At 42.9% G+C, this 24,213-nt stretch overlaps 1 protein-coding gene across 1 annotated transcript in view; it reads left to right on the top strand.

The window, feature by feature from the left end:
* LOC306966811 (uncharacterized protein) overlaps positions 1 to 23,237 on the top strand; it is a gene marked incomplete at its 3' end in the record, with an annotated part of 49,372 nt that extends 26,135 nt beyond the window's left edge. The window contains exons 16-25 of the mRNA XM_079561627.1: positions 7,858 to 8,963; positions 9,289 to 9,629; positions 10,073 to 10,237; positions 10,971 to 11,144; positions 12,591 to 12,767; positions 17,205 to 17,381; positions 17,743 to 17,913; positions 18,612 to 18,788; positions 21,053 to 21,300; positions 23,161 to 23,237. Coding sequence (XP_079417753.1) covers positions 7,858 to 8,963; positions 9,289 to 9,629; positions 10,073 to 10,237; positions 10,971 to 11,144; positions 12,591 to 12,767; positions 17,205 to 17,381; positions 17,743 to 17,913; positions 18,612 to 18,788; positions 21,053 to 21,300; positions 23,161 to 23,237 — 2,813 coding nt within the window. The remainder of the gene's footprint in view (positions 1 to 7,857; positions 8,964 to 9,288; positions 9,630 to 10,072; positions 10,238 to 10,970; positions 11,145 to 12,590; positions 12,768 to 17,204; positions 17,382 to 17,742; positions 17,914 to 18,611; positions 18,789 to 21,052; positions 21,301 to 23,160) is intronic.
* Positions 23,238 to 24,213: the final 976 nt, after the last annotated feature.

Genomic DNA, 24,213 nt, shown 5'->3' with positions numbered 1-24,213 from the left:
GACACTTCAACTCAAAAAGCAACGCAGATATCTGGTTTATCAGACGAAGTGACTGATTCATTATAAACTATTAATATTCATTATAAACTTTGTGCTATACCAATATTCTCTCCGAGAGAACCTGTGCCACGGTTTGCCTATCCCTGAACTGTTGGTTATTCTGTATTCCATTGGTTTGCAACATCAGGTCTGTTGGCCTAATCTGCCCCTATATCTTCTGGCCCTACAGAATATTAAGAAAATTATGACTGCACACACAACACAGGTCAAAATAGCTGAGTTACTCGAATAAAAGAACTTCTAGGCAGAGTTTTGGCCACAGTGGAGCCTAACTCAATGTACATTTTTACCCTTACCCTTACATTTACAGTACTCTTTAGGGCTTGCTTTTTACTTTTCAGAGTAAGTTCAAAATATGGACCCTGGGACAGAAGAAATGAATACGAAGGAGGAGCCAACAGGTCACAGCGGGACATCACAGTGAGTGCAGCATTTATAACATGATGAATAATTATTTATTCATAATATCTGCACATATGTTCATACATATGCATTGTTCTATCTTAATTAAACAAATTAATCAACATATGAATCAACATGTTAGCCCTCAGGAGAGAGTATGAATATAAATATGCTGGAATAGTGACAGCTATTTTACTAGTGGCCCTTTATTCCATTTAAATTTCAACAAGACAAAATACAAATAAAACTTATAATACACATGTGGCCATTGCAGCAACAATGTGTAATTACAATAAGCAGGTCTCAGAGGTTAAAAGTGGGGACAACGGGAGCAATTAGCCCTGTGCTCTTCTGTTTACAGTACTTCAGATTTTTTTATTTATAGAATAAAATCCATCACAGATGGGGGACCAAGGCTGTTTAAACTGTTAAAATTAAAGCAAGGATCCAAAAATATGTTTACTTAAAGGAATAGGCCACCGTTTTTACATACTGAGATATGTTCTTACCTTAGCTTTGACGAGTTCTTTAGGACCTGTCTGATCTTCACCCGTGCCTTCAGTCACGTAAACACAGCGCAGACGGCGTTAGCATTTAGCCTCTCCCCCTCTCCTCTATAGCTCCAAAACAGGTCAAGATAGAAGCTACCAAGCTCTTCCACGTTTTCCCTATTTAAATATGGTTACGTCAAGTGTTACACTACAAAGTATAATTACACTAAGTTAAACCAGGAGTAGTTCGAAATCCGCGCAGTAATCTTCACTTTACTGTGCGGATGCCAAATGACTCCTGGTATTATTACGTCTTACAATATAGTTCCCCTTTTATCCGCTTAGAAAATCCACATTGTTTATTTTTGTGTAATTAATTGACTGCGGAATTCTTCCGCAGTCAATTATTGGTTTTCATGTTCTTTATTATTATTCCTCTTCCATCTTTTTCCCGATTTTCTCCAGCTTTCAGCACCTTCATGCTTTGGGCAATTTATGCAAGTTATGCATCAAAATGTTCCGCATGTTGAGGAGAAGGGCGCTATTACTTTTGGGACTTCTGCAATTTACGTTTTTTCCGCAATCGGCCGAAATTTCTGCATTTTATGCAATTTCTGCACTTTGTGCATGTTCAGCTTCTGCAACTTGTGGGTTTTGATAAAAAATTGGCCTTCTGCAGTTTTCCAGTTTTTTTATACGGGAGTTTGAAATTTTTGCATTAGTGTGTATGGGGGAATCCAGCCAATGGGGAGACTCCAGGCCTTTCAGCCATTTGTGCAGCTTCTGCCAATCAAGCACTGAGGCCATTTCAACAGTTTGACCAGTTTAAAAAGTGTATGCAATATTAACAATTTATGCAAATTAACCACTTTATGGGATTTAACCAGTTAATGCATTTTAAAGCGTTTATGCAACGTGATATTTTATGCATTTTACCAGTTTATGCAAATATACAATTTGAAGAGTTTATGCAATTTTTGCATTAGCTTCCTGCATTTCCGCAGTCAATCGCAATGGCGCAGCCATTGCATTTTTAGTTATACTTTGTAGTGTAACACTTCACGTAACCATATTTAAATAGGGAAAACGTGGAAGAGCTTGGTAGCTTCTATCTTGACCTGTTTTGGAGCTATAGAGGAGAGAGGGAGAGGCTAAATGCTAACGCCGTCTGCGCTGTGTTTACGTGACTGAAGGCACGGGTGAAGATCAGACCGGTCCTAAAGAACTCGTCAAAGCTAAGGTAAGAACATATCTCAGTATGTAAAAACGGTGGCCTATTCCTGTAAGATGCTACAATTAACTTTTCAGTAGCAGCTTTTCGGGGTTTCTTGAAGAGAAACTTAAGTGGTTTCAAAGTGACCTGTAAAGTATGACAGGAGTACCAAAACTTTTTGGGTTGGGAAAAAATGGACTCGTTAACAACTCGGGACGCCCTTGTACAAAGTTATTGCCTCCTATGCTACTTTGGGGCAGAAAAACAATTTAAAATCAAGTTAATAACTGTTTATGTTTATTATTTGAATGGATTGCACTAATTATAGGCTGTTTTACTCTCAAAAATGTACTAAAAACATCTTGAAATCATCTGGGGACCCCACTTTAAAAATGATAAAACGTATTTTCCCCCTACATGTTCCAGCCAAGTCCTAATGTGTACAATGAACTTTCACCACAACTGCCTCTAAGGTGTTAATTCGGGTCCGAAGTGCCTTCATGCACAAGCTTAATATAGAAGGTGCAGTTATGCATAAGACCAGAGGTGACAGTAGTGAGTATAAAATGACTAACTTGCATCTCGCCCCTTTAAGGCCTCACACCCCCCGAGGGGTCCCGACCCCCACTCCGGGAACCACTGAAGTATGAGATCATGTCAAAGTTTATTTATATGACACATTTAAAACAGACGACTGCCCCAAAGTGCTCTCCACATTCAACGCAAAATAGAAATAACACACAGAAACCTACTGAATGGAAGAATAGAATAGGAATCCGACAGTAGAGACCTGCAGCCAGATTAAAATGTTTTTTCTCAACTTGAATTAAAAGCTAATGCGAAGATGTGTGTTTTGAACAGTGACAGAGGAGGCAGCTCTCACTTCCAGAAAAGTTAAACCCCTAGTTTCTGAAACAAAACCAAAAACTTCCTGGCCATGAAATCCCTTGTGTCATGGTGATATTCATAATAGGCACCATGCATGCAATATTCATTAACTCAATCAACTCAATTAATAGTGTATGTGTGAGACCTGCAGGCTTTCTAATGGTTATACTGTGTCAACTGAATACAAAACAGCAGAAAGCTAAAGTTTGATTCAACTTGGAAATAAGTAATTGTGTGTGTGTGTTCATGTGCTGTGTTGTTTTTAAGATCACATTGTTTTCCTCAAAGGCAGGTGGTAAAATCTCTACTCCCCAGCTGTTTGTCTGTGAAGAGCGACTGGTCTATGGAGAATCCACCGGAATTTAGTGTTGAGCCTGGGCTTTCAAACACTTTGTTACACTTTTTTAAGACCAACCAACCACAATTACAAATAAGTCTTATGTCAAAGGTGTTTGACAGATCGTTGCTGCTTAAAACTATGTAGCATATTTCTGCATGATAGTTGCAAAGCATTGATTTCAAATCTGATTTTGTTTAAGCAAAAGAGCAGCATCTCCTGTTCCCAGCTGTGTGTCTCTGAAGAGTAACATGTCTAAGCTGGGTCCTCCAGACTTTAGCATTGAGCCTGGACCTTCAGAAACACCGTAAGTCTCCTTTATATTGTTGTATGTTTCCTAAGCTCATTGATCTTCCACCAGGCGCAACAACAGTGTTGCTTAGGAAGAAGTTAGTATCTTGCGTACAGACAATGGTGCGCCCTCAGGCTGGTAGTTTCTTCTTAGGAAGTAAAAGGGGTCAGCTGAGGCGTGGTGTACTACAAGCAGCTCTGACAACGACAAGTGCTTTTCTGCTTCCTCTTCCCTGTCCTCTTCTTTACATTGACATTATTGCGCACAGCCTCGCGCATCTTATTAGGCTCTCGCAGGACAAACCACAAACGATTTCACCCACTGTGAGTTAAACACTGTCCTTTCCCGAATATATCGATGGGTCCCACTTTAGCGCCGGGATTAATGAGCATGAAGCAAACTCCACACCGCAGAAACGTAATCAGAACGTTTCCAGTCTGGAAAATATTCCAGAAAATATTCCAGAAAATATTCCAGACTGGTACAGTCTGTAGAGGGAAAAGCTTGGGGAGAAACATCGCCATTGGGTGTCTCTCCAGCCCACTTACTACGCCAGGCATGAATCTGAAGACTTCAGATCGCACCCATCAGCACAAAAGTCTAGTCTATAGTCTACGTTTAGAAGCACAAGATCGGGCCCAGTATTTCTTATAGCATTTTCTGTACTGTATGTTGCAAGCAATTAATGCATTAATGTCAAATCTGGTTCTGTTTTAGAGAAAGAGCAGCATCTCCTGTGCCCAGCTGTGTCTCTCTGAAGAGTAACATGTCTAAGCTGAGTCCTCCAGACTTTAGCATTGAGCCTAGGCCTTCAGAAACACTGTGAGTCTCCTTTATGTTGTTGTTGATTTTCGATTAGATTTTTTTGTTTAAACAAAAAAAAAACAATAAATGTGGTCTTTCCTGGACGAGCATGTAAAGAGATGCTGCGGCCAAACTGAAAACTGCAGCTAACTCAGCAGCAAAAACAAGCTCTACACGTCTAGCGTCACAGAACAACATACATCCCCTCACAACAACACACAGGCATCTGCAAAGGAGACGCAAAAAAGTGTAATGTTTGACGCGCGCATGTTTGTTTGACCGCGGGGCCTTTAAAGGCCACGACGTCACAGAGTGAAGCGCTAACAACTTAATGTGTACATAAAGAAATGCGTAAACAGCGCATTTATTAGTAAAAAACACAATGAAATTTACAATTCACTGTTGGAAGTCCAGCTCATCCACCGCTGCAGCCTCAAAACAAAACCACATGATCCAAATAGTGATCGATAGTTTATTCCTTTAGTTTATACTTCATCCCCGTGTGCACGTCCTGTTCCTCTGGCAGCTCTGCGCAAGTTTTAGTTTTGCCCATTAGACGAGTTAACGCAACTTTGTAGCTGATTTTACACGTAAAATCACCAGGTCCTCTCCTGTGGCTGCCGCATGTGCCATCCTGTGCCTCCTGTTTGTTTGGGCCAAGTATCCCAGGAACTGACCTGACAGGCGTTGCAGCTGCGCCGTCCATATTTTTTCCAGACAGGACTGGCCAATTCTCCTCGATTAAAGCGCACCACGCAATTATAGTGATCGACCTATTTTAAAATCATGATTAGATTCAAATTCGATTAATTGCGCAGCCCTAATGTCTTGTATAGCATTTTCTGTACATTGCTAGCAAAGCCCTGATGTAAAATCTGATTTTGTTTTAGAGAAAGAGCAGCATCTCCTGTGCCCAGCTGTGTGTCTCTGAAGAGTAATATGTCTAAGCTGGGTCCTCCAGACTTTAGCATTGAGCCTGGACCTTCAGAAACACTGTAAGTCTCCTTTATGTTGTTGTATATGATTCCTAAGCTCACTGAGGGCTCGATCTTTCACCTGGCGCAACAACAGCGTTGCTCAAGAATTTAGTATCTTGCTCACAGACAATGGTGCGCCCTCAGGCTGGTAGTTTCTTCTGTGTACTACAAGCAGCTCTGACAACGATAATCGCTTTGCTGCTTCCTCTTCCCTGTCCTCTTCTTTACATTGACATTGGAGCACAGCCTCGCGCATCTTATTAGGCTCTCGAAGGACAAACCACAAACTATTTCACCCACTGTGAGTTACACACTGTCCTTGTCCCGAATATATCTATGGGCCTCGTGTTGCAGAAACGTAATCAGAACACCAGCACTTGCGCCCCCCCCTCCCACACAGTATCGGAAAACATTCCAGACTGGTGCAGTCTGTAGAGGGAAAAGCTTGAGGAGAAACATCGCCATTGGGTGTCTGTCCAGCCCCTGTCCAGCCCACTTACCGCGCCAGGTACGGTATGCATCTGAAGATTTCAGATCGCGCCTCCCATCAGCACAAAAGTCTAGTCTATAGTCTGCGTTTAGAAGCACAAGATCGGGCCCAGTATTTCTTATAGCATTTTCTGTACTGTATGTTACGAGCAATTAATGCATTGATGTCAAATCTGTTTCTGTTTTAGAGAAAGAGCAGAATCTCCTGTGCCCAGCTGTGTCTCTCTGAAGAGTAACATGTCTAAGCTGGGTCCTCCAGACTTTAGCATTGAGCCTGGACCTTCAGAAACACTGTAAATCGCCTTTATGTTGTTGTATATGTTTCCTAAGCTCATTGATCTTCCGCCTGGCACAACAACAGCGTTGCTTAAGATGAATTTGGTATCTTGCGTACAAACAACGATGCACCAGTGCTTTCACTGGTAGTCTGAGGGTGTCACTTATAGGGATGGGTACCGGAACCCGGTATCATAACGGCCCCGGGGCCCTATCGGTCTTCTTAACGGGGCCGCTGCATTGATGCACTAATCACGCGTGCTCAAATAAACACAATAGGATGTGGATGCATTCCTGCATCAGATCTATTCATCCCCATTATCCACACGAGAGTGCACGGTGTCAGAACATCCCCTCTACAGCCCTCCACACGGCGATCACTTGTAAAACATTCTAGACTTGCTTATTAAACCCCCCGAGCTGCTGCTGCCGCTAACCCGCTGTAAAAAGCACACGGCGGTATGTGCATGCACACGTGTGCGCCCAGAAAGTACCGATGAGAGTACCGTTAAAGTACCGGGTCGATAAGGAGTATCGATAAGAGTAGTAGTATCGATAATTCCTTAACGATACCCATCCCTAGTCACTTAAAAAAAAAGTCAAAGTCAAAAAAGGGGGCGGCTGAGACATGGGTGTGCTACTAATCGCACTGACGACAACAAAAGTGTGGCTGCTTCCTCTTTGCTCTCCTCTTCTTTACATTAACATTATCGTGTTGCCATTATTAGATGCTAAACTATCTCTCCCACTGTGAGTTAAATACTGTCCATGTCCCGAATACATCGATGGGTCCCGCTTTAGCACCAGTATTAAAGAGCCCCCCACACCCACTGCCACCCACTGTAGTGGAAAATAGTCTGGTATGGTCTGAAAAGCTTGGGTATGATCCACTGTTGTGCATCGCCATGGGTTTCTGTCCAAACACTTACTGCCAGGGTATAAAGCTGCTCACCTGCGCTTAGAAACACAAGATCGGGCCTGTTTTGCATAATAATAATGCATAATAATGCATAATAATGCATTGATGTCAAATCTGGTTTTGTTTTAGAAAAAGAGCAGCACCTCCTGTTCCCAGCTGTGAGTCTCTGAAGAGTAAAAGGTCCAAGCTGGATCCTCCAGACTTAAGCATTGAGCCTGGGCCTTCAGAAACACTGTAAGACTTCTTTATGTTGTTTTATGCTTCCTAAGGTCACTGAATGTTTTCGCCTGTGATCCACATGCTTAAAAGGTTAATCTCGCTCTTTCTGATTTATGTGTTTACAGAGAGAGAAGACTGCTTGATGATGATTCAGTAGTGGAACTGTGTCCTTTATGTAAGACCAAAGGGAGTGATCCTGTCTATCCCAACTGTTGTCCTTCAATCAAACCAATCAATCAAACTTTATTTCAAAGGCGCTTTTCATACCGAAAGGTATGTTCAATGGACCTAATGGTACATAGTGCCAGTGTTTCCCTGCAGGACTCCTGTTCAAAAAGGGATTCACATAAAATTTCTTCAAATCTCTTTAAGAAATAGGGTTTCGATGCTTCTGTTTGTTTTTAGCTTTTCAGAAGGTATGCTTTCAAAACAACAATGGGATTGTATGAAAATCAGACAATCATGAGACGTTTTTAATCTTTCTGTCTAGATGAACATAAGCAGAGTATGAAGAGGAGGTGTGAGAGTGTGACTGAAGGAATCGACAGAGAAGCTCCTCAAACTCTTTTAAACAGCGTCTACACAGAGCTGTACATCACAGAGGGGCAGAGGCCGGAGGCTAATGTCCAACACGAGCTGAACTGGCTGGAGACCGTTACAGAGAAGGACACTCTCTCAGACTCCCTGACCATCAAGTGCAGCGACATCTTTAAAGCCCTTCCTGAAGAGCAGCGTCCCATTCGGAGGGTGCTGACCTGTGGAGTGGCCGGAGTGGGGAAGACCTTCTCAATACAAAAGTTCACTCTGGACTGGGCTCAGGGCTCAGAGAACCAGCAGCTGGACCTGGTGGTGCCGCTGTCCTTCAGAGAACTGAACCTGTTCAGCAGGGAGTGCTACAGTCTACTAGAGCTCATACATTTGTTCCATCCAGCGCTGAAGGAGCTCACAGCTCACACTCTGGCCAACAGTAAAGCCGTGCTTATCTTTGATGGCCTCGATGAGAGCCGCCTGCCTCTTGACTTCAGCTGTGAGGTCATCTCTGAGGTCAAACAGGGGTCAGAGATCGGCACCCTGTTAGTAAACCTCATCAGAGGTAATCTGCTTCCTGCTGCCCAAATATGGATCACCTCCCGACCAGCAGCAGCCAGTCAGATTCCAGCAACGTATATAGACCGCGTCACAGAGGTGCGGGGCTTCATCACTGACCAGCAGAAAGAGCAGTACTTCACAAAGAGGTTCACTGACCAACATCAGTGTAAGACAGTCCTGTCCCACATCAGGACGTCCCACAGCCTTTACGCCATGTGCCAGGTCCCAATCTTCAGCTGGCTCACAGCCACCGTCCTGGATCACATGTTGAGATCCGAGCAGCAGGAGGAGCTCCCTCAGACCCTCACTGACCTGTACGCTCACTTTCTGATAGTGCAAACCCAGAGGGGGAGACTCAAGTACCCACAGAAACTGTCAGAGGAGTTCTCTGAAGAAGGCAGGGGACTGACAGGGGCAGACAGAGACCGGCTGCTGAAGCTGGGCCGACTGGCCTTTGAGCAGCTAGAGAAAGGAAACATCATGTTTTATGATGAAGATCTGGAGCAGGTGGGTCTGAACGTCACTGATGCAGTGGTTCAGGCTGGAGTTTGTTCAGAAATCTTCAAGAGACTGTGTCATCTTCAATAAATCCATCTACTGCTTCATTCACCTCAGCGTTCAAGAGTTTCTGGCTGCAGTTTATTTGATGCAAAGTTTCATGAACTCAGAAGTCATGAAATGGGTTCTGGGAAGTAAGAGTCAGCGTGCGGCAGTTAACATTTTTCTCAGAAAAGTATTAAAAAAATCTCTTGTGAGTAAGAATGGCCACCTGGACCTGGTTGTGCGGTTCCTCCATGGTCTCTGTCTGGACTCCAACCTGAAACTCCTACAGAGTTTGCTGGGTCCAGTGGAAATCGACCAGGAAATGAGAGAGAAGATGATTAATAATCTGAAGGAAATGAATGTGAAGGATGTCTCTGCTGACAGAAACATAAACCTCATCCACTGTCTGATGGAGATGAGATACAACAACCCACAAGAGGAGATCCAGGTGATCTTAAAGTCTAAGAGGGACTCATCAAAGAAGCTCTCCGATATCCAGTGCTCAGCCTTGGCCTACATGCTGCAGACATCAGAGGAGGTCATTGATGAGTTAGACATGAGGAGTTACGATGTTTCTCAGCACGGGAGAGAGAGACTAGTACCTGCTGTGAGGAACTGCAGAAAGGCAGTGTAAGTACCATGAGGCTTGCTTTCTGTGTGATTTCAATAGTTAAATCAATTCAATAGTTTTCAGTGGTTAAAATGTGGTGACCAAGAGACCCTATGCATGGGTTAATGCCAGTGATTTGAAATTGGATAAGATCTCACAGATCAACCCCCACCGTCGCTAGGACTGTCGATATATTCTTACTTAAGGGTTCTTTTAGTTATGGGGACCATAAAAGGTTCCTATAAAATGTAAGTCATAATATCCATGCAGATTAATATTTTATCTATTTTCGATGTGCTGGAGGCTCCTTCGGAAGGTGATACTGCAGTATTCTAGTTACTTGTGTTTGGTTATGTTCTTGTGGGACTAAAGTTGATGAAATGTATATAGGATTTGTTTGGTTCTGTGTTTTAGTTAGAATGGACCTTTCTGGAAGGAATACTATGTTGTTGTGCTTTTGCAGATTGACCCATGGCTTGTCACAAGTAAACTGTGAGATCGTGGCGTCTGCTCTGAAGTCTGATCCCTCTCATCTACAAGAGCTGGAGATGATCTCCCTTGATGAGTCAGTGCTGAAGATTCTGTGTTCTGGACTGGAGAGTCCCAACTGCAGACTGGAAGCTCTGAGGTTGCATCTCTTTCTTTTCTATTATTTCAAGTTTTAGGGTGACTTCATAGGGCAGCTCACTGTAAGCACTGCACCATGCCTAGATAAACAGACTTTTGAGCTCTGTGCACAGCTCATTCTTGGGCCCCTTGTTTAGTTACTTCCACTTCCAAGTTTAGTTAGGGATGAAACTGCATTTGTTCACTTTTTTTAATCAAGATAATACTGTCAGCTCAGGAGATTTGAGGCATGAGCTGCAGCAGAATTTCTAGTTGGTGTTATATTATTGTGTGTGTCTAGAACAGCTCTTAACTCTTCTCATTTCTGCACTCTATACGCGCAAGACCTGAGGTGGCAGTAGCAAGTAAAATTTTTATTTTTTCTTGACCTTTATTTAACCAGGATAGTACCACTGAGATTAAGAATCTCAAAAAATGACAACTTCCGTCTAGTCCCTTGAAGACAATTTACGAGAGACTGAAATTTCATTCCTTCGTTGTAGTTTCCTCGGTGCATATTGGCGGGGGGTGAGGGTCTGGTGGTTATCATTATCTGGAAAGGATCAGGTTAAATTTCCATGATTGTGCATCTGACTTCAAAATTGCTGTGCGATCACAATTCGTGCTAAAGTCATGGTAAAAATCGCACAGGGTAAGCCCAGCATTACAAAAAATATATGTACTGATATATCTCTTTTCTACAATGTAATAAGCGATACCTTGTTTGTTTGTTTGTTTGTTTGTTTGTTTTTCAGATTGATTAACTGCTTTTTGTCAGAGATGAGCTGTTTATTCCTGGCCTCAGCTCTGAAGTCTAACCCCGCTCGCGTGAAAGAGCTGGATCTTAGCAGGAACAACTTGCCAGACGTAGGGGTGGAGCTGCTATGTGGATTTCTACAGAGGCCAGACTGTCATTTGAAGAGTCTGCGGTCAGTTTACTGATCCCTACTTTAGTGTCAGTATTTTACTATTTTTAGTGGTGGGACTCGATAAAAAATGTTTTATCGAGTTAATTATGGGTCTGTAATGAATTAATCGCAATTAATCGCATTTTAATTGAAAACCAAAAACAACAATTTTTTAGCACCGAAATTATTCAATAATTAGATTTATTATTGTTAATCTGTATAGTTATTAAGTAACAGAGGCATTTATAGATATTTAGCTTTAAGTGTTTTAGGAACTCTGATCACTCATGTAACTTGTAGAGTTCATTAAACAGTAATAGTTAAAAAAAAATAATAAAGCAAAAGGGCCATAAAACAGCATCTTTAAGCGTTTAACAATCGCTGTAAACCGAAATCAGTGGGAAATACGATTAAAAAAATTAAATAAAATCTTTGTAATTAATTAATCGAAATAAGCACGTTTTAAGTCCCTCCCCTAATTGTTTTATTGTATTTTGTCTCTTATCCTGATCATTTGGGACTGTTAGCTTTACGTTAGCTTTGCTAAAACAAGCTAAAGCGCCTGATTCACTAAGCGTTTGAGTGGGAGATTTGCGTCTCTTAAAAATGCTAAAAGGCCTCCGTGCAAAAAGGCGTGATTTTCCCACAATGCGCCAAATTTGGCAACAGACACAAATAACAGGAAGTAGCCCAGGCCAGTGGTTTCCAAACTGTGGTACACGTACGCTCCAGGGGGTACGCAAAGAATCTTTTGATTTTCCTAATTCAGACGTGCATGTGCTCGTTCTGGACCTAAATGCCGGCCACTCCGGAACCGGCCCTCAAGAGGTCAGCTTTGGACCCCCAGAGTGCGTAAAACTCCACAGACCAGGACCCCTCAAAACAACAGCAGCTCCTTTAAATGAAACTCTGATCGAGTAATGTTTTTACTCCCTGTCATTAAAAGAGAGGAGCGTGTGCCATCTGAGTAGTGGGAGACTTCAATTTGCAACACATCACATATCTGTGACATACATTTAATTTACAAGTTGATGCCTCAAAGTCGCTCAGTCTGGCGTAAGAACAGCAGCACTTTTACGCTGTCTCTGCTCACACAGTAAACTCATTTACATGTCAGGTTTTAAAGTGAGTGAAAGTGAGTCTGTAACATTGCAAAAGGAGGAGAGATAAATGAATTTGGGGCTTCATTTTACAGAGAAATGCTTACAGTGTATGAACCAAACAAATGAATATAATTTGAACATTAAATTCTAATGTCATAATTTATGTCAGAATGTTTTGGACAATATGTGTTTGCAGACATCATTTGAACTTTGCTGTCTGTTTCTGAAGAAGAGAAACAGATGGCTCGGATTGGATTATTTACATTTATTTACCTTCACTGAAACAAATATTATATTTTGGGTATATTTTTGTCTTTGGTGAGAAACAGTGGCTTGTTCCAGTGAATGTTTTTTATTCTTTCAGACTGGAAGAGTGCAATTTGTCAGAGTTCAGCTGTTCCTCTCTGGCGACGGCTCTGAAGTCCAACCCCTCACACCTGAGGAAACTACACCTGAGTGGAAACGGCAACATAAAAGACTCAGGAGTGGAATTACTTTGCAAATATCTGCAGACTCCTAGCTGTCGACTGAAAACCCTCAGGTGATTGGAAACATTTCCACTGCTTTTATAGGGCATAATGCAATCAGTAGAGCCACATCTTTTAGAAAAATGGTCCACACAGGAATTGGAGTTCCCACAAAGATTTTTAATCAGTAGTTACACCGAACCATTCTAAGTTCTATTTAACATCCCAATCTTTGCTACTCGGACTTTGCCTCAAATTTGAATGTTTTGTTCCCCTTTTCAGTTTGTCCGAATTGTTATTAGATAAAGAAAAAAGTGAAATCTTAGTTTCAATCTGTGACTCAGTTTTGACCCTAGACCAGGTTTAGATCTGGTGTTACTATGAGAGCAAAATAATTTCTTAGATGGTCCTTGTTGTGAACAGATTCTGTTCTGTCTGTTACCCTCCTTCTCATAAAAATACTTGAGTGAGAATCTGTATTTCTCCCCTCGCAGGTTAAACACATGCAGAGTCTGATCAGTCGGTTTGATCATAGCAAAACATGCAGTGCAGTGAATTGACTTTCTCAATTGTTGCTATAATTAGTTAGTTATTTATGCAACATAAAGCAGCTCTGTTGCTCTCCTTACAAAGTTTAATTGTTCTGTATGTGTACAATCTAGATGCTCTGTGTTTTTATTTTGTTGTGGTCTGCTGTTTTGTTCTATTTGCAGGCCCGCCTTAACCTACCCATAGGCCCCGGGGCTTGAACAGAATTGTAGGCCCCCCCTCAGCGCAAACCCTAACCCTAAATCCCATGAAAAACCCAACCTGCAACTCCTACATGTGTCAAAAATAAATGTTAAATGACATCTTGCAATGTGTATCAAAATCTCTATCTTTAATGCAAATTTTTTTTTTAAACTACAACTTAACTAAAACAGACTGTCTCTTGCAAACAGAAAACATGCTTCAAAAATATAAGATAAGATGGTACTTTATTGATCTCACAGATGGAGAAATTGCATAAATATGGCAGAAATAATAAAAATGAGCATAGCTATACATCTTAAAAAGGTATTTTTCTTGACTTTCTGGCTGAGAAGTCTTTAATTATGTCCGTAAAGTCCAAGTCACGAACGATGTCATTTTCAAGTGACATCAGTGAAAGATGGCTAAGTCTCTCTTTGTGCATCCCTGACCTCAGGCGAGATTTTACCAATGAAAGCTTTGAAAAGGACCGCTCCCCAGCCATCGAACAGGGTCTGAGTTAAAAGGGTCCACAATGTTCGAGTCCTCTTCCACTCCTCCTCCTGTTGCGGGAGGAGTGTCTGCTTCAGCGGCGTCTTTTTCCTTCTCTGCTCCTAACTGGTCCGCGCTCTCCCCCCCGACTCGTCTGGGCGTAGCGGTGAAATGGCAGCTGCATAGCTACTGGTTGAAGGCTGGGTTGGCTATACGGGGAAGGCAGTGGCACCTCCTCTAGCAGCTCCTCCTCACCGGATTGAGAGCCAACAGTCTCCTCTTCGCTCTCGCTGTCAGCTGCGCGGCCTGCGCCTCCCGTGTCAGGGGCGCTGGCTGCAGCGGCTGCGGGTGCCAGTTCGCCGAGGCTTGTGGAGGTGCCTGCGTCCGCGGCGCTGGTTCCACCTCTGGATGTTGATTTTAAAAAGCCCGTTAGCTTCGGCATATGGCTCATCAGCTCTTTATCACGACGCTCCTTCTCCTTTTGCGTCTTTCTTTTCTGTGCACCGCTCTCAAACTTTTCCTTCACTGACATTTCTGTTCCTCGCTACGAGTCGCCATCAAGAAGTGTGAAAGTGAATAGATGCTTTACGTAGCCTACATAAGTTACGTCTTTCTATGCGCTTGGATTGGTTAGAATTTGTCATAGTATCAATGCGATGCGATGACAAATTCTAGCCAATTGGTCAGTTGACGCTGCAGTATGTGATTGACAGGTAAAACAAACAAATTACAATATTATGGAATTCGATTATATCTGATAGGCCCTCTGGGCCAAGAAGGGCGGGCCTACTCCAGGTACACACAGCGTGAAGTGAAGTGATTGCCATGGAAATCGACGAATCATCTTTTCTTTTTCCTTTTTTCTTTAATTCTGATAGGCCCTTGACAATAGTAGGCCCCTGGGCTCCAGCCCCTGCTAGCCCGTTGGATAAGGCGGGCCTGTCTATTTGTTATAAACATTTGTGAAAAAATGAAAAAAAAAAATACAAAGATGATGGTACAACATCAACCAGCTCCATCTGTTGCTGCAGGTGGAGCTGCCTGAAGATAGTTGCTTTAAACATCTACAACTGAACTGCCTTATGTTAAGCCTGGAGTTTTTAATAATAATATTTCTGAATTGAAAACACATCTGATTATTGGTTTACCTGCATACTCAAGTTATCTGAGGGAACTTATGGAAATACCTCTCATGTGGATCCACATTAACTTGAAAACACAGAATGATTGACGGTGAAAACACTATTTAACACAAACCGGACCAGGCCCGGCTACAGCAAAGCAACAATCAGTCATCAACATCTATTCTGCACATACACCCATTCACTCACTCACAAAGTCCTAAAACCCCTCTCAAACCTGTACCCATCACACCACCCAACCAACCTACCCATACCCAGACACTTTCCACCCGCACCTGCCCACCTTCCACATACCCATACACTTTCCACCCGCACCTGCCCACCTTCCACATACCCATACACTTTCCACCCGCACCTGCCCACCTTCCACATACCCATACACTTTCCACCCGCACCCGCCCGCCTTCCACATACCCATACACTTTCCACCCGCACCCTCCCACCTTCTCCATACCCATACACTTTCCACCTGCACCCGCCCACCTTCTCCATACCTATACACTTTCCACCTGCACCCGCCCACCTTCTCCATACCCATACACTTTCCACCTGCACCCGCCCACCTTCCACATACCCAGACACTTTCCACCTGCACCCGCCCACCTTCCACATACCCAGACACTTTCCACTTGCACCCGCCCACCTTCCACATACCCAGACACTTTCCACCCGCACCCGCCCACCTTCCACATACCCAGACACTTTCCACTTGCACCCGCCCGCCTTCCACATACCCAGACACTTTCCACCCGCACCCGCCCGCCTTCCACATACCCAGACACTTTCCACCCGCACCCGCCCGCCTTCCACATACCCAGACACTTTCCACCCGCACCCGCCCACCTTCCACATACCCAGACACTTTCCACCTGCACCCGCCCACCTTCCACATACCCAGACACTTTCCACCCGCACCCGCCCACCTTCCACATACCCAGACACTTTCCACCTGCACCCGCCCACCTTCCACATACCCAGACACTTTCCACCCGCACCCGCCCGCCTTCCACATACCCAGACACTTTCCACCCGCACCCGCCCACCTTCCACATACCCAGACACTTTCCACCCGCACCCGCCCACCTTCCACATACCCAGACACTTTCCACCTGCACCCGCCCACCTTCCACATACCCAGACACTTTCCACCCGCACCCGCCCGCCTTCCACATACCCAGACACTTTCCACCCGCACCCGCCCACCTTCCACATACCCAGACACTTTCCACCTGCACCCGCCCACCTTCCACATACCCAGACACTTTCCACCCGCACCTGCCCACCTTCCACATACCCATACACTTTCCACCCGCACCTGCCCACCTTCTCCATACCCATACACTTTCCACCTGCACCCGCCCACCTTCTCCATACCCATACACTTTCCACCCGCACCTGCCCACCTTCCACATACCCATACACTTTCCACCCGCACCTGCCCACCTTCCACATACCCAGACACTTTCCACCTGCACCCGCCCGCCTTTCTCCATACCTATACACTTTCCACCCGCACCTTCCCACATTCCACATACCCATACACTTTCCACACGCACCTACCCACCTTCTCCATACCCATACACTTTCCACCCGCACCTGCCCACCTTCTCCATACCTATACACTTTCCACCCGCACCTGCCCACATTCCACATACCCAGACACTTTCCACCTGCACCCGCCCACCTTCCACATACCCAGACACTTTCCACCCGCACCTACCCACCTTCTCCATACCCATACACTTTCCACCTGCACCCGCCCACCTTCTCCATACCCATACACTTTCCACCTGCACCCGCCCACCTTCCACATACCCAGACACTTTCCACCCGCACCTACCCACCTTCTCCATACCCATACACTTTCCACCTGCACCCGCCCACCTTCTCCATACCCAGACACTTTCCACCTGCACCCGCCCACCTTCCACATACCCAGACACTTTCCACCCGCACCTACCCACCTTCTCCATACCCATACACTTTCCACCTGCACCCGCCCACCTTCCACATACCCAGACACTTTCCACCCGCACCCGCCCACCTTCCACATACCCAGACACTTTCCACCCGCACCCGCCCACCTTCTCTTTCTGCACACGTAATTTTCTAACATGAGGTTCTGTCACTTTTATTTTATTTTAACAGTGTGAAGTCCTGCAATTTGTCAGAGTCCAGTTGTTCCTCTCTTGCCTCAGCTCTGACGAACAAGCCCTCACGCCTAAGTGAACTTGAGCTGACGAACAACGGCGACATAAAGGACTCAGGAATAGAATTTCTTTGTGGATATCTGCAGAGTCCAAACTGCCGACTGGAGACTCTCAGGTCTGTGCAATGTCAAAATGTTCCTGGTTGAAGAAGTTGTTACAGTAAAACGTTTTAAAAATAACATAATTGTCACGTGCAGTTTTTTACCACACGTGTGCACACAGTAATCACCACGCGCACCTGCCACAGTTTCCATTTTTTTGGCAGTTTAGAAATACTGGCCACTCCAACTTTGGCTTTTCTCATTTATATTGACTGTATAAATTACAACATTACTTTATTACTACATTAATACAAATCAACTTTTCTGACAGTGTAGCATCCACACTCCAATGATTAGAATATATTGTTTCTGTGCAGGCAGGGGAGAATGAATTGTGTTCTGTTTGAAAATAAATGTATAATATGTTGTGTTCAGACTGGGAGGATGCAGTTTGTCAGAGTCCAGCTGCTCCTCTCTGGCCTTGGCTCTGAAGTCCTCACACCTGAGAGAACTAGAGCTGAGTAAAAACCGTAACATAAAGGACTCCGGAGTGGAGCTTCTGTGTGCATCTCTGCAGAATCCAGACTGTCGACTGAAAAAGCTCAGGTATTTCTAACATTTTCTTCGTTAATAACAACTCATGCTGTCTTGGTGCTCAAAAAGTATTTGTCTAATTCAAGTAATAACATTTGTCAACGCATTTTGATTACATACAGTTTTATTACAGGCAAAAATTACAAAAATGATACTAATTATGATTGAAATTAATTCATGTGTATACATTCTAGTAACCCTAATCATATAGGGCTCGATCTTTAACTGTGTTGGAGCAGAAGAGAGTGACATTTTGCGTACAAACAAGTGGTGCTTGCGTGGCCAAAGCGTGGGGGCGTGGCTTAGAAAGAAAGAGTCGACTCAGAGGTGTAATGAACAAGCACTGCATAATGTTAAACATTGGCATTATGAGGTGACACAGGCTTAGTTTGATCAGCCGTATCACACTGCCATATGATAAAAGTACATGCTCTACCAATCATTCCCAATGTCCAGAGCATTGTTATAGAGATCCGAACGTCCCACTGAGCTATAAGAATTCATTGATTTCAAGTGAATATGTCCTGTTTTTGTCATAATTCTCAATTGCACTGGTAACAAGGTAGTAAATGTACAACTGAGAAGACAGTGCACCAGAAAGGAACGTTAACCTGCCTTCCAAACAACGGCGCAGGCTATTGTTTTGATTTTATGAAGAACGTCACATGAAAAAAAAAAAAGAAAAGAAATGTGTGACTTGTTTTATCCAGGCTGGAAGAATGCAGTTTGTCGGAGTCTGGGTGCTCGTCTCTGGCCTTGGCTCTGAAGTCCAACCCCTCACACCTGAGAGAATTAGAGCTGACAAACAACAGTGACATAAAGGACTCTGGAGTAGAGCTTCTTTGTGGATATCTTCAGATTCCAAAGTGTCGACTGAAAAAGCTCAGGTATGTCTAACCAGTGGCAGTGCTGGAACCTCATTTCTACTCTGGAGTTTTATCATTTAGACAGGGCGCCTTATCTGCTGCCTGAGGCAAACACAAGAGGACAATCTGTCTTTTTACATAGGGCTGCCACACACAAAATCTGGGTCTGATACATCTCCACAGTCAGCAGCATCCTCCATTTAGACTGAGTTTCATTTGGGAAAAGAAGCAGTTCTTCTCCTCAGGTGGGCATAGAGCGGTCTATGACGCTGTGTCTGTGCTGTGTTTTTGTTTGTTTTTTGTGATATGAGGTTCGCTGGAGGAACCATGTCTCTGAGCTGGAACAACTGGAGGAAGTGTGTGTGGATAGGGAAGTCTGGGCATCTCTGCTCAGGCGGCTGCCTCCACGACCCAGCCCTGGATAAGGTGTCAGAAAATATATGGATGAGGTTCGTGACCGAATCGGCTCTTTAGAACGGCCCTTCTGTCATTTTTTAATGCAGTTTTGCCACAAGTTAAAGTGTTTTTGCACCAAAAAATGACTTGTCAATGTAATTTTAACCTCTTTTCATTAATCTTATGCCTGGGTACCGTTTTTTGTGCCCAATACCACTACTTTAACAATATCTGCTTTCCGGTACTGGTGCCTCAGTGCTACTTTTTTCAGTACCTGTGATATTTTAAATAAATTAAATTAAAATAGCGTGTATAAAAAAAGTTCAGGATGTCACAAAACAGCACAACAGGAAGAACACAGGCCGCATCAGCGTCATCTGTAACTTCATGTTTTGGGCAGAATTCACACTTAAGCAGCGATAAAAAGAGAGAAAGGGCATTATTACCTCCTGAGCTGCAGGGACAGACCAGATCCACATCATGGCACGGTTTCTTTCAGCTAAACCTTTCGAAACATGAGCTGTGCTGTTTGATAACAAAACGAAAGTACTTAACACGTCAACGATTTTTACATGGTGCGAGCGAATCGATGTCTTTCTTGTTGTCACTGCTATGTTATGCTTTTCAATTTAGATAGATAGGTAGATAGATAGAGAGAGAGATAGATAGATAGAGAGAGAGAGCGCGAGAGAGAGAGAGAGCGCGAGAGAGAGAGAGAGAGAGAGAGAGAGAGAGAGTTGACTTTCTTCAGAGTGAGACTTTAGGTCAGACACCATGAGTGACAGTAACATGACGCTAAATACAGTGAGCTCTTTGTTTCCAGTAAAAAGTCAGAGGCCTCATTGCTCTTCAGTCACAGACTAAGAAGTGAAGAAGGAAGTCATGGAGCTTCTGCTTTAGACAGTACTTCAGACTTCTGCTGCATGTAAGAGTCATATCATATTCTGAAACTCAAATATGTAGTAAAAACATAATATATGGAAAATTATTATTACAATTACAAAAAGAAAAATAGTTGAAAATCTAATCTTTTTTTTTTTTTTTGTGTGATTTACTCTCATTCTAAAAAAAAAACCCAAACAAACCCTAACCCTAACTGTCTGAGCTAAAGTCTCACTCTGAAGAAAGTCAACTCACATTTACACTGAGAAGGTTGGAAGGGCGCCCCCTTGTGTCACCTTGCATCCAAATGCCCGGAACATGTGCAGTAGATCAACGCGCACACCCCTAACACTAAAACAACAGTTTTCCATAAACCACACATGCCTTCAAGTGCCACAGCACCACACATAATCTGCATTTTAAGGTGACATTTACAACATGTGTAAGTGCACTGTGCTGCGTTTACCTCCCGATGAATGAAGAGCATCAGCGATTGGTTGGTCACAAGCCTCGTGTTTCCTTTTTACATTGATGCTCCTCGTGTACAGCTCAGTCTAAAAAAAAGGATTGCATTTCACAAACAGGGCGCACAGCAAACGTTTTTTTTTCAATTCAGCCGCTATAATAATCCTGTGACTGCAGCACAACTATTCCAATAAGCTACAATTTTCTTGCAACTACAGCATAACTCTGCAACTCCTCCGCAGCCGATATGACAGTTTCTGATCAATTAATTAATGGTAAATTTATGCATTCGAGCGGTGTCCAATGCCGCCATCGGCAGTAGTGGTCTGGGAAAAGCATGGGAAGCACCATATCATCGCAATGCGAGTCTGTCCACCCCCCGTCCTGCCGACGTTTTGTGCCAGGTGTGACACTGATGATTGCAGGGAGCGCCACCCGTCTGCACAACCGTCTGCTAAACAGCTTGAGCTGTGAACTGCAAGATCCAGCGCGAAGAGTTGATGTTTAATAGTATTAAATAAATTGTACCTTCCCTCTTTTAGACTAGATGGGTGCAGTATGTCGAGGTCAAGTTACTCCTCTATTACATCGATTCTGAAGTCTGGATCATCCTTCCTGAAAGAGCTGAGTGCGACTGTCACTGGAAATGCATTCTCTGAAGACCTGGATCAGATTGGTAAATGTCATCTGGACGTTACTTTTAAACCACTTATGGTCTATAGTGGTGACTACAATGATGAATATGATTATGACTATGATGACTATGATGATGATGAGGAGGATGAGGATGGTGATGATGATGATTATGATGACAATGATGATAACCTTCTTGATGGCTATGATGACAATGATGATTGTGATAATGATGATGATTATGATGATGATGACAATGATGATGATAATGATGACAATGGTGATGACTATAATGCTGACATATTTGATCTCTGTGGTGACAATGATAATGAGGATGATGAGGATGACTATGATGATGATGACGATGATGATAACGATGATGATGATAACGATGATGATGGCTCTGATGATTATGGTTTTTAAGGGTGCAACAGCACACGTGGGTGTATTGAACCGTTTCAGTTTAGCACTTTCGGTTCAGTCTGTTTGGATTCGACCTTAATCCGTACATTTACAAGCACAAGCTAAAGCGCAGGGGAACAAATGCTTCACACTAACACTTTTGAGTGACACATTGTTCCGAGCTCGTTTGTTGGTGTATCAGTGCTGCCTTTTGAGTGGTGAATACTGTCCCGATCCAAAGTTTAAGACCAGTAGTAAGATGTCAAACATTAACATTTTGCGTGGTTGAATCTTAACAAGGTTCTAAGTAAAACTTCAATAAGCAACAAGAGGAAATGTGAGTCAGAGAAAAAGAAAATATTGGAACTTGGAAATTTGAATAGATCCAACCTTGCATGGACTATTTTTCAACTTGTCTTAATCCGTTGATCAGGGCTGCCTTAATCAATATTATCCAAAGTATTTTTTGCACTTCTTAATGCAAATTAAAAAAAACAATTCATCAAATGTTAGCCCTTTACAGCACCACGTTTTTGCATTCGTGGAAAATCCCGTTTTCAAATGCACTTGTACACAGGTACCTTGACTAGGAACTGGGGAACACATGAGCCTTACCTCAGCTACAGTTGAAACTAGGGTTTCTTGTTTTTACATTGGAGTAATTATATATATTTTCTTTACCACAGTGGTATGCAGTGCTGTCAGAATTTGCACTCCTTTTCTCCTCCAGCTGAGGTTTCTGACAGTGTAACATAACCTCAGTTTTTATTGAATATTAAGAGCACATTGTATTTAGTGTCATGTTATTGTCACTCAGGGTCTTATGTAAATAGTAAAACTGAAGACGGTAACTATAGTTACTCCGAGCAGATAGAGATCATGGGGGTCATTGACTAAACATTTGCTCATGTGCAAAACATGTAGCATGTACTCCTGGGTAATATATAATCTGCATTTTATGTACCCTTTTTTTGTAATCAACATTATTCATGTTTACAGTGCGCCAATGCATCCTCGCCCTGTTGCTGTTGTTATGCTCTGACTGTCATCAATTCAATCTTATGATATGCATTTGTTCTGTTTCATGATGTTATATTTTTTAATCAATAAAGTTTGAAAGATGAAATAAAGTACACACGAAACAAAAAGTGTTGTGATGATGAACGTCCTCTCTGAAAATTGTGAAATATTGGTGGGTACTTATCCCTGCCAGGCCAACGTTGGTGGGAACATGTCCACACCAGACCATGTCCATATGATTTCAAGATTAAATAAAAAGTAAACTGCTATTGTTTTTTATGATTTTTTGTGTGTGTGAAACAGCATATAATTTGTGAAATCTTTTCAAATATCCAAAATAGACAGTTTTAAACTTATTACATTGATTTAAAGGGATAAAGGGATAATGTATAGAACGCTGGTCATTATCGGGGTCCGGTTCGCCCTGTTGGTACTTATTTTCCCGATAATGACCAGCGTTCTATACATACATCCCTTACATAATTATGCCCTGAAGTAGCGTAAGAGTGTCACGTGGGTCCCGAGTTCTTTACGTGTCAATTTTTGGGGTCCCGGAACCCCTGTGCTAGGCGACTACTCTAGTGTATTATTTCAGATCTCCTCCAGGTGGCGCCAAAGTCCAGTGGATTGGACGAGTTTGAGCGTCAGTCTAAAGTTGCCCCGTACAGTTGACGTGGCACGTGAGTCTATCCATGGTCTATGGAATGGGATACTTTACGTGGAAGCTGCGTGGCTCGTTGGTCTAGGGGTATGATTCTCGCTTAGGGTGCGAGAGGTCCCGGGTTCAAATCCCGGACGAGCCCTGAGTGTTGTTTTCCTCAAATGTTGGTATCAATTTACAATACAGATTTTAATTTTGATGATCACTAAGATGCTTTTCTACAACTAAACTAAACTTGGTAAGTCCTTTTGCATCGAATAGTAGTTGTGGGACATGTTTTGCAGTGTTGGGCCAGACTTTAGAAATTATTATAAGAGATATACATCTAAGCAATTAAAGCCACACTGTGTAGCATTGTGCAAAGAGCAGCAATGTTTAACCTGGAATTTTCCATATTATGGCTTTACTTTGTTTTCCTTCTTTTTTTTCCAGCCCCAAAACACAACGGGAGCAAAGGTTGACAGAAATTTCCCATGACACTCAATATTTTACATGTCATGGGAAGATTATGAATATTGTGTTATTCTCTGTTTGAATCTAACTTTATTCAACTTTGAAAAAGTGTGATAGTGCCTTATTTGGTGGGACAGGGGTGCAGTACAAAAGTGGGACTGGTGTTTTTTCTACTTCATTAACTTCTTGCTGTTTCTACTGCAAAGCCACATAGATTAAAGTTAAAACATACTTATAACTATATTTATGGCCTAACTCAACTTTGTGTGTTTGTACTTGTTCTTATAGCAGCCTCCAGACCAAACATGCATCAAAAATATATTTTAAAAAAACAAGTCATCATTAATTTCAGAACCTTTGGCACTCGAGATGATATTGAGAAATATTTGTATGCAAATAAGAGATCAAATACCTTTTAAAGTACTGAAAACAGGTGGGAATGCTGTCAGTGTTTTTTCAAATTTCCTGACAGAACATCCCACTAGGTCATAATGCAAAACAATGGCATTTCCAGAAAATGGCTCATGGGTTCCC

Source organism: Gobius niger (genome assembly GCF_951799975.1).
Source record: "Gobius niger genome assembly, chromosome: 8".
In the NCBI taxonomy this organism is placed as follows: Eukaryota; Metazoa; Chordata; class Actinopteri; order Gobiiformes; family Gobiidae; genus Gobius; species Gobius niger.
This window is presented reverse-complemented; position numbering and strand designations above follow the sequence as displayed.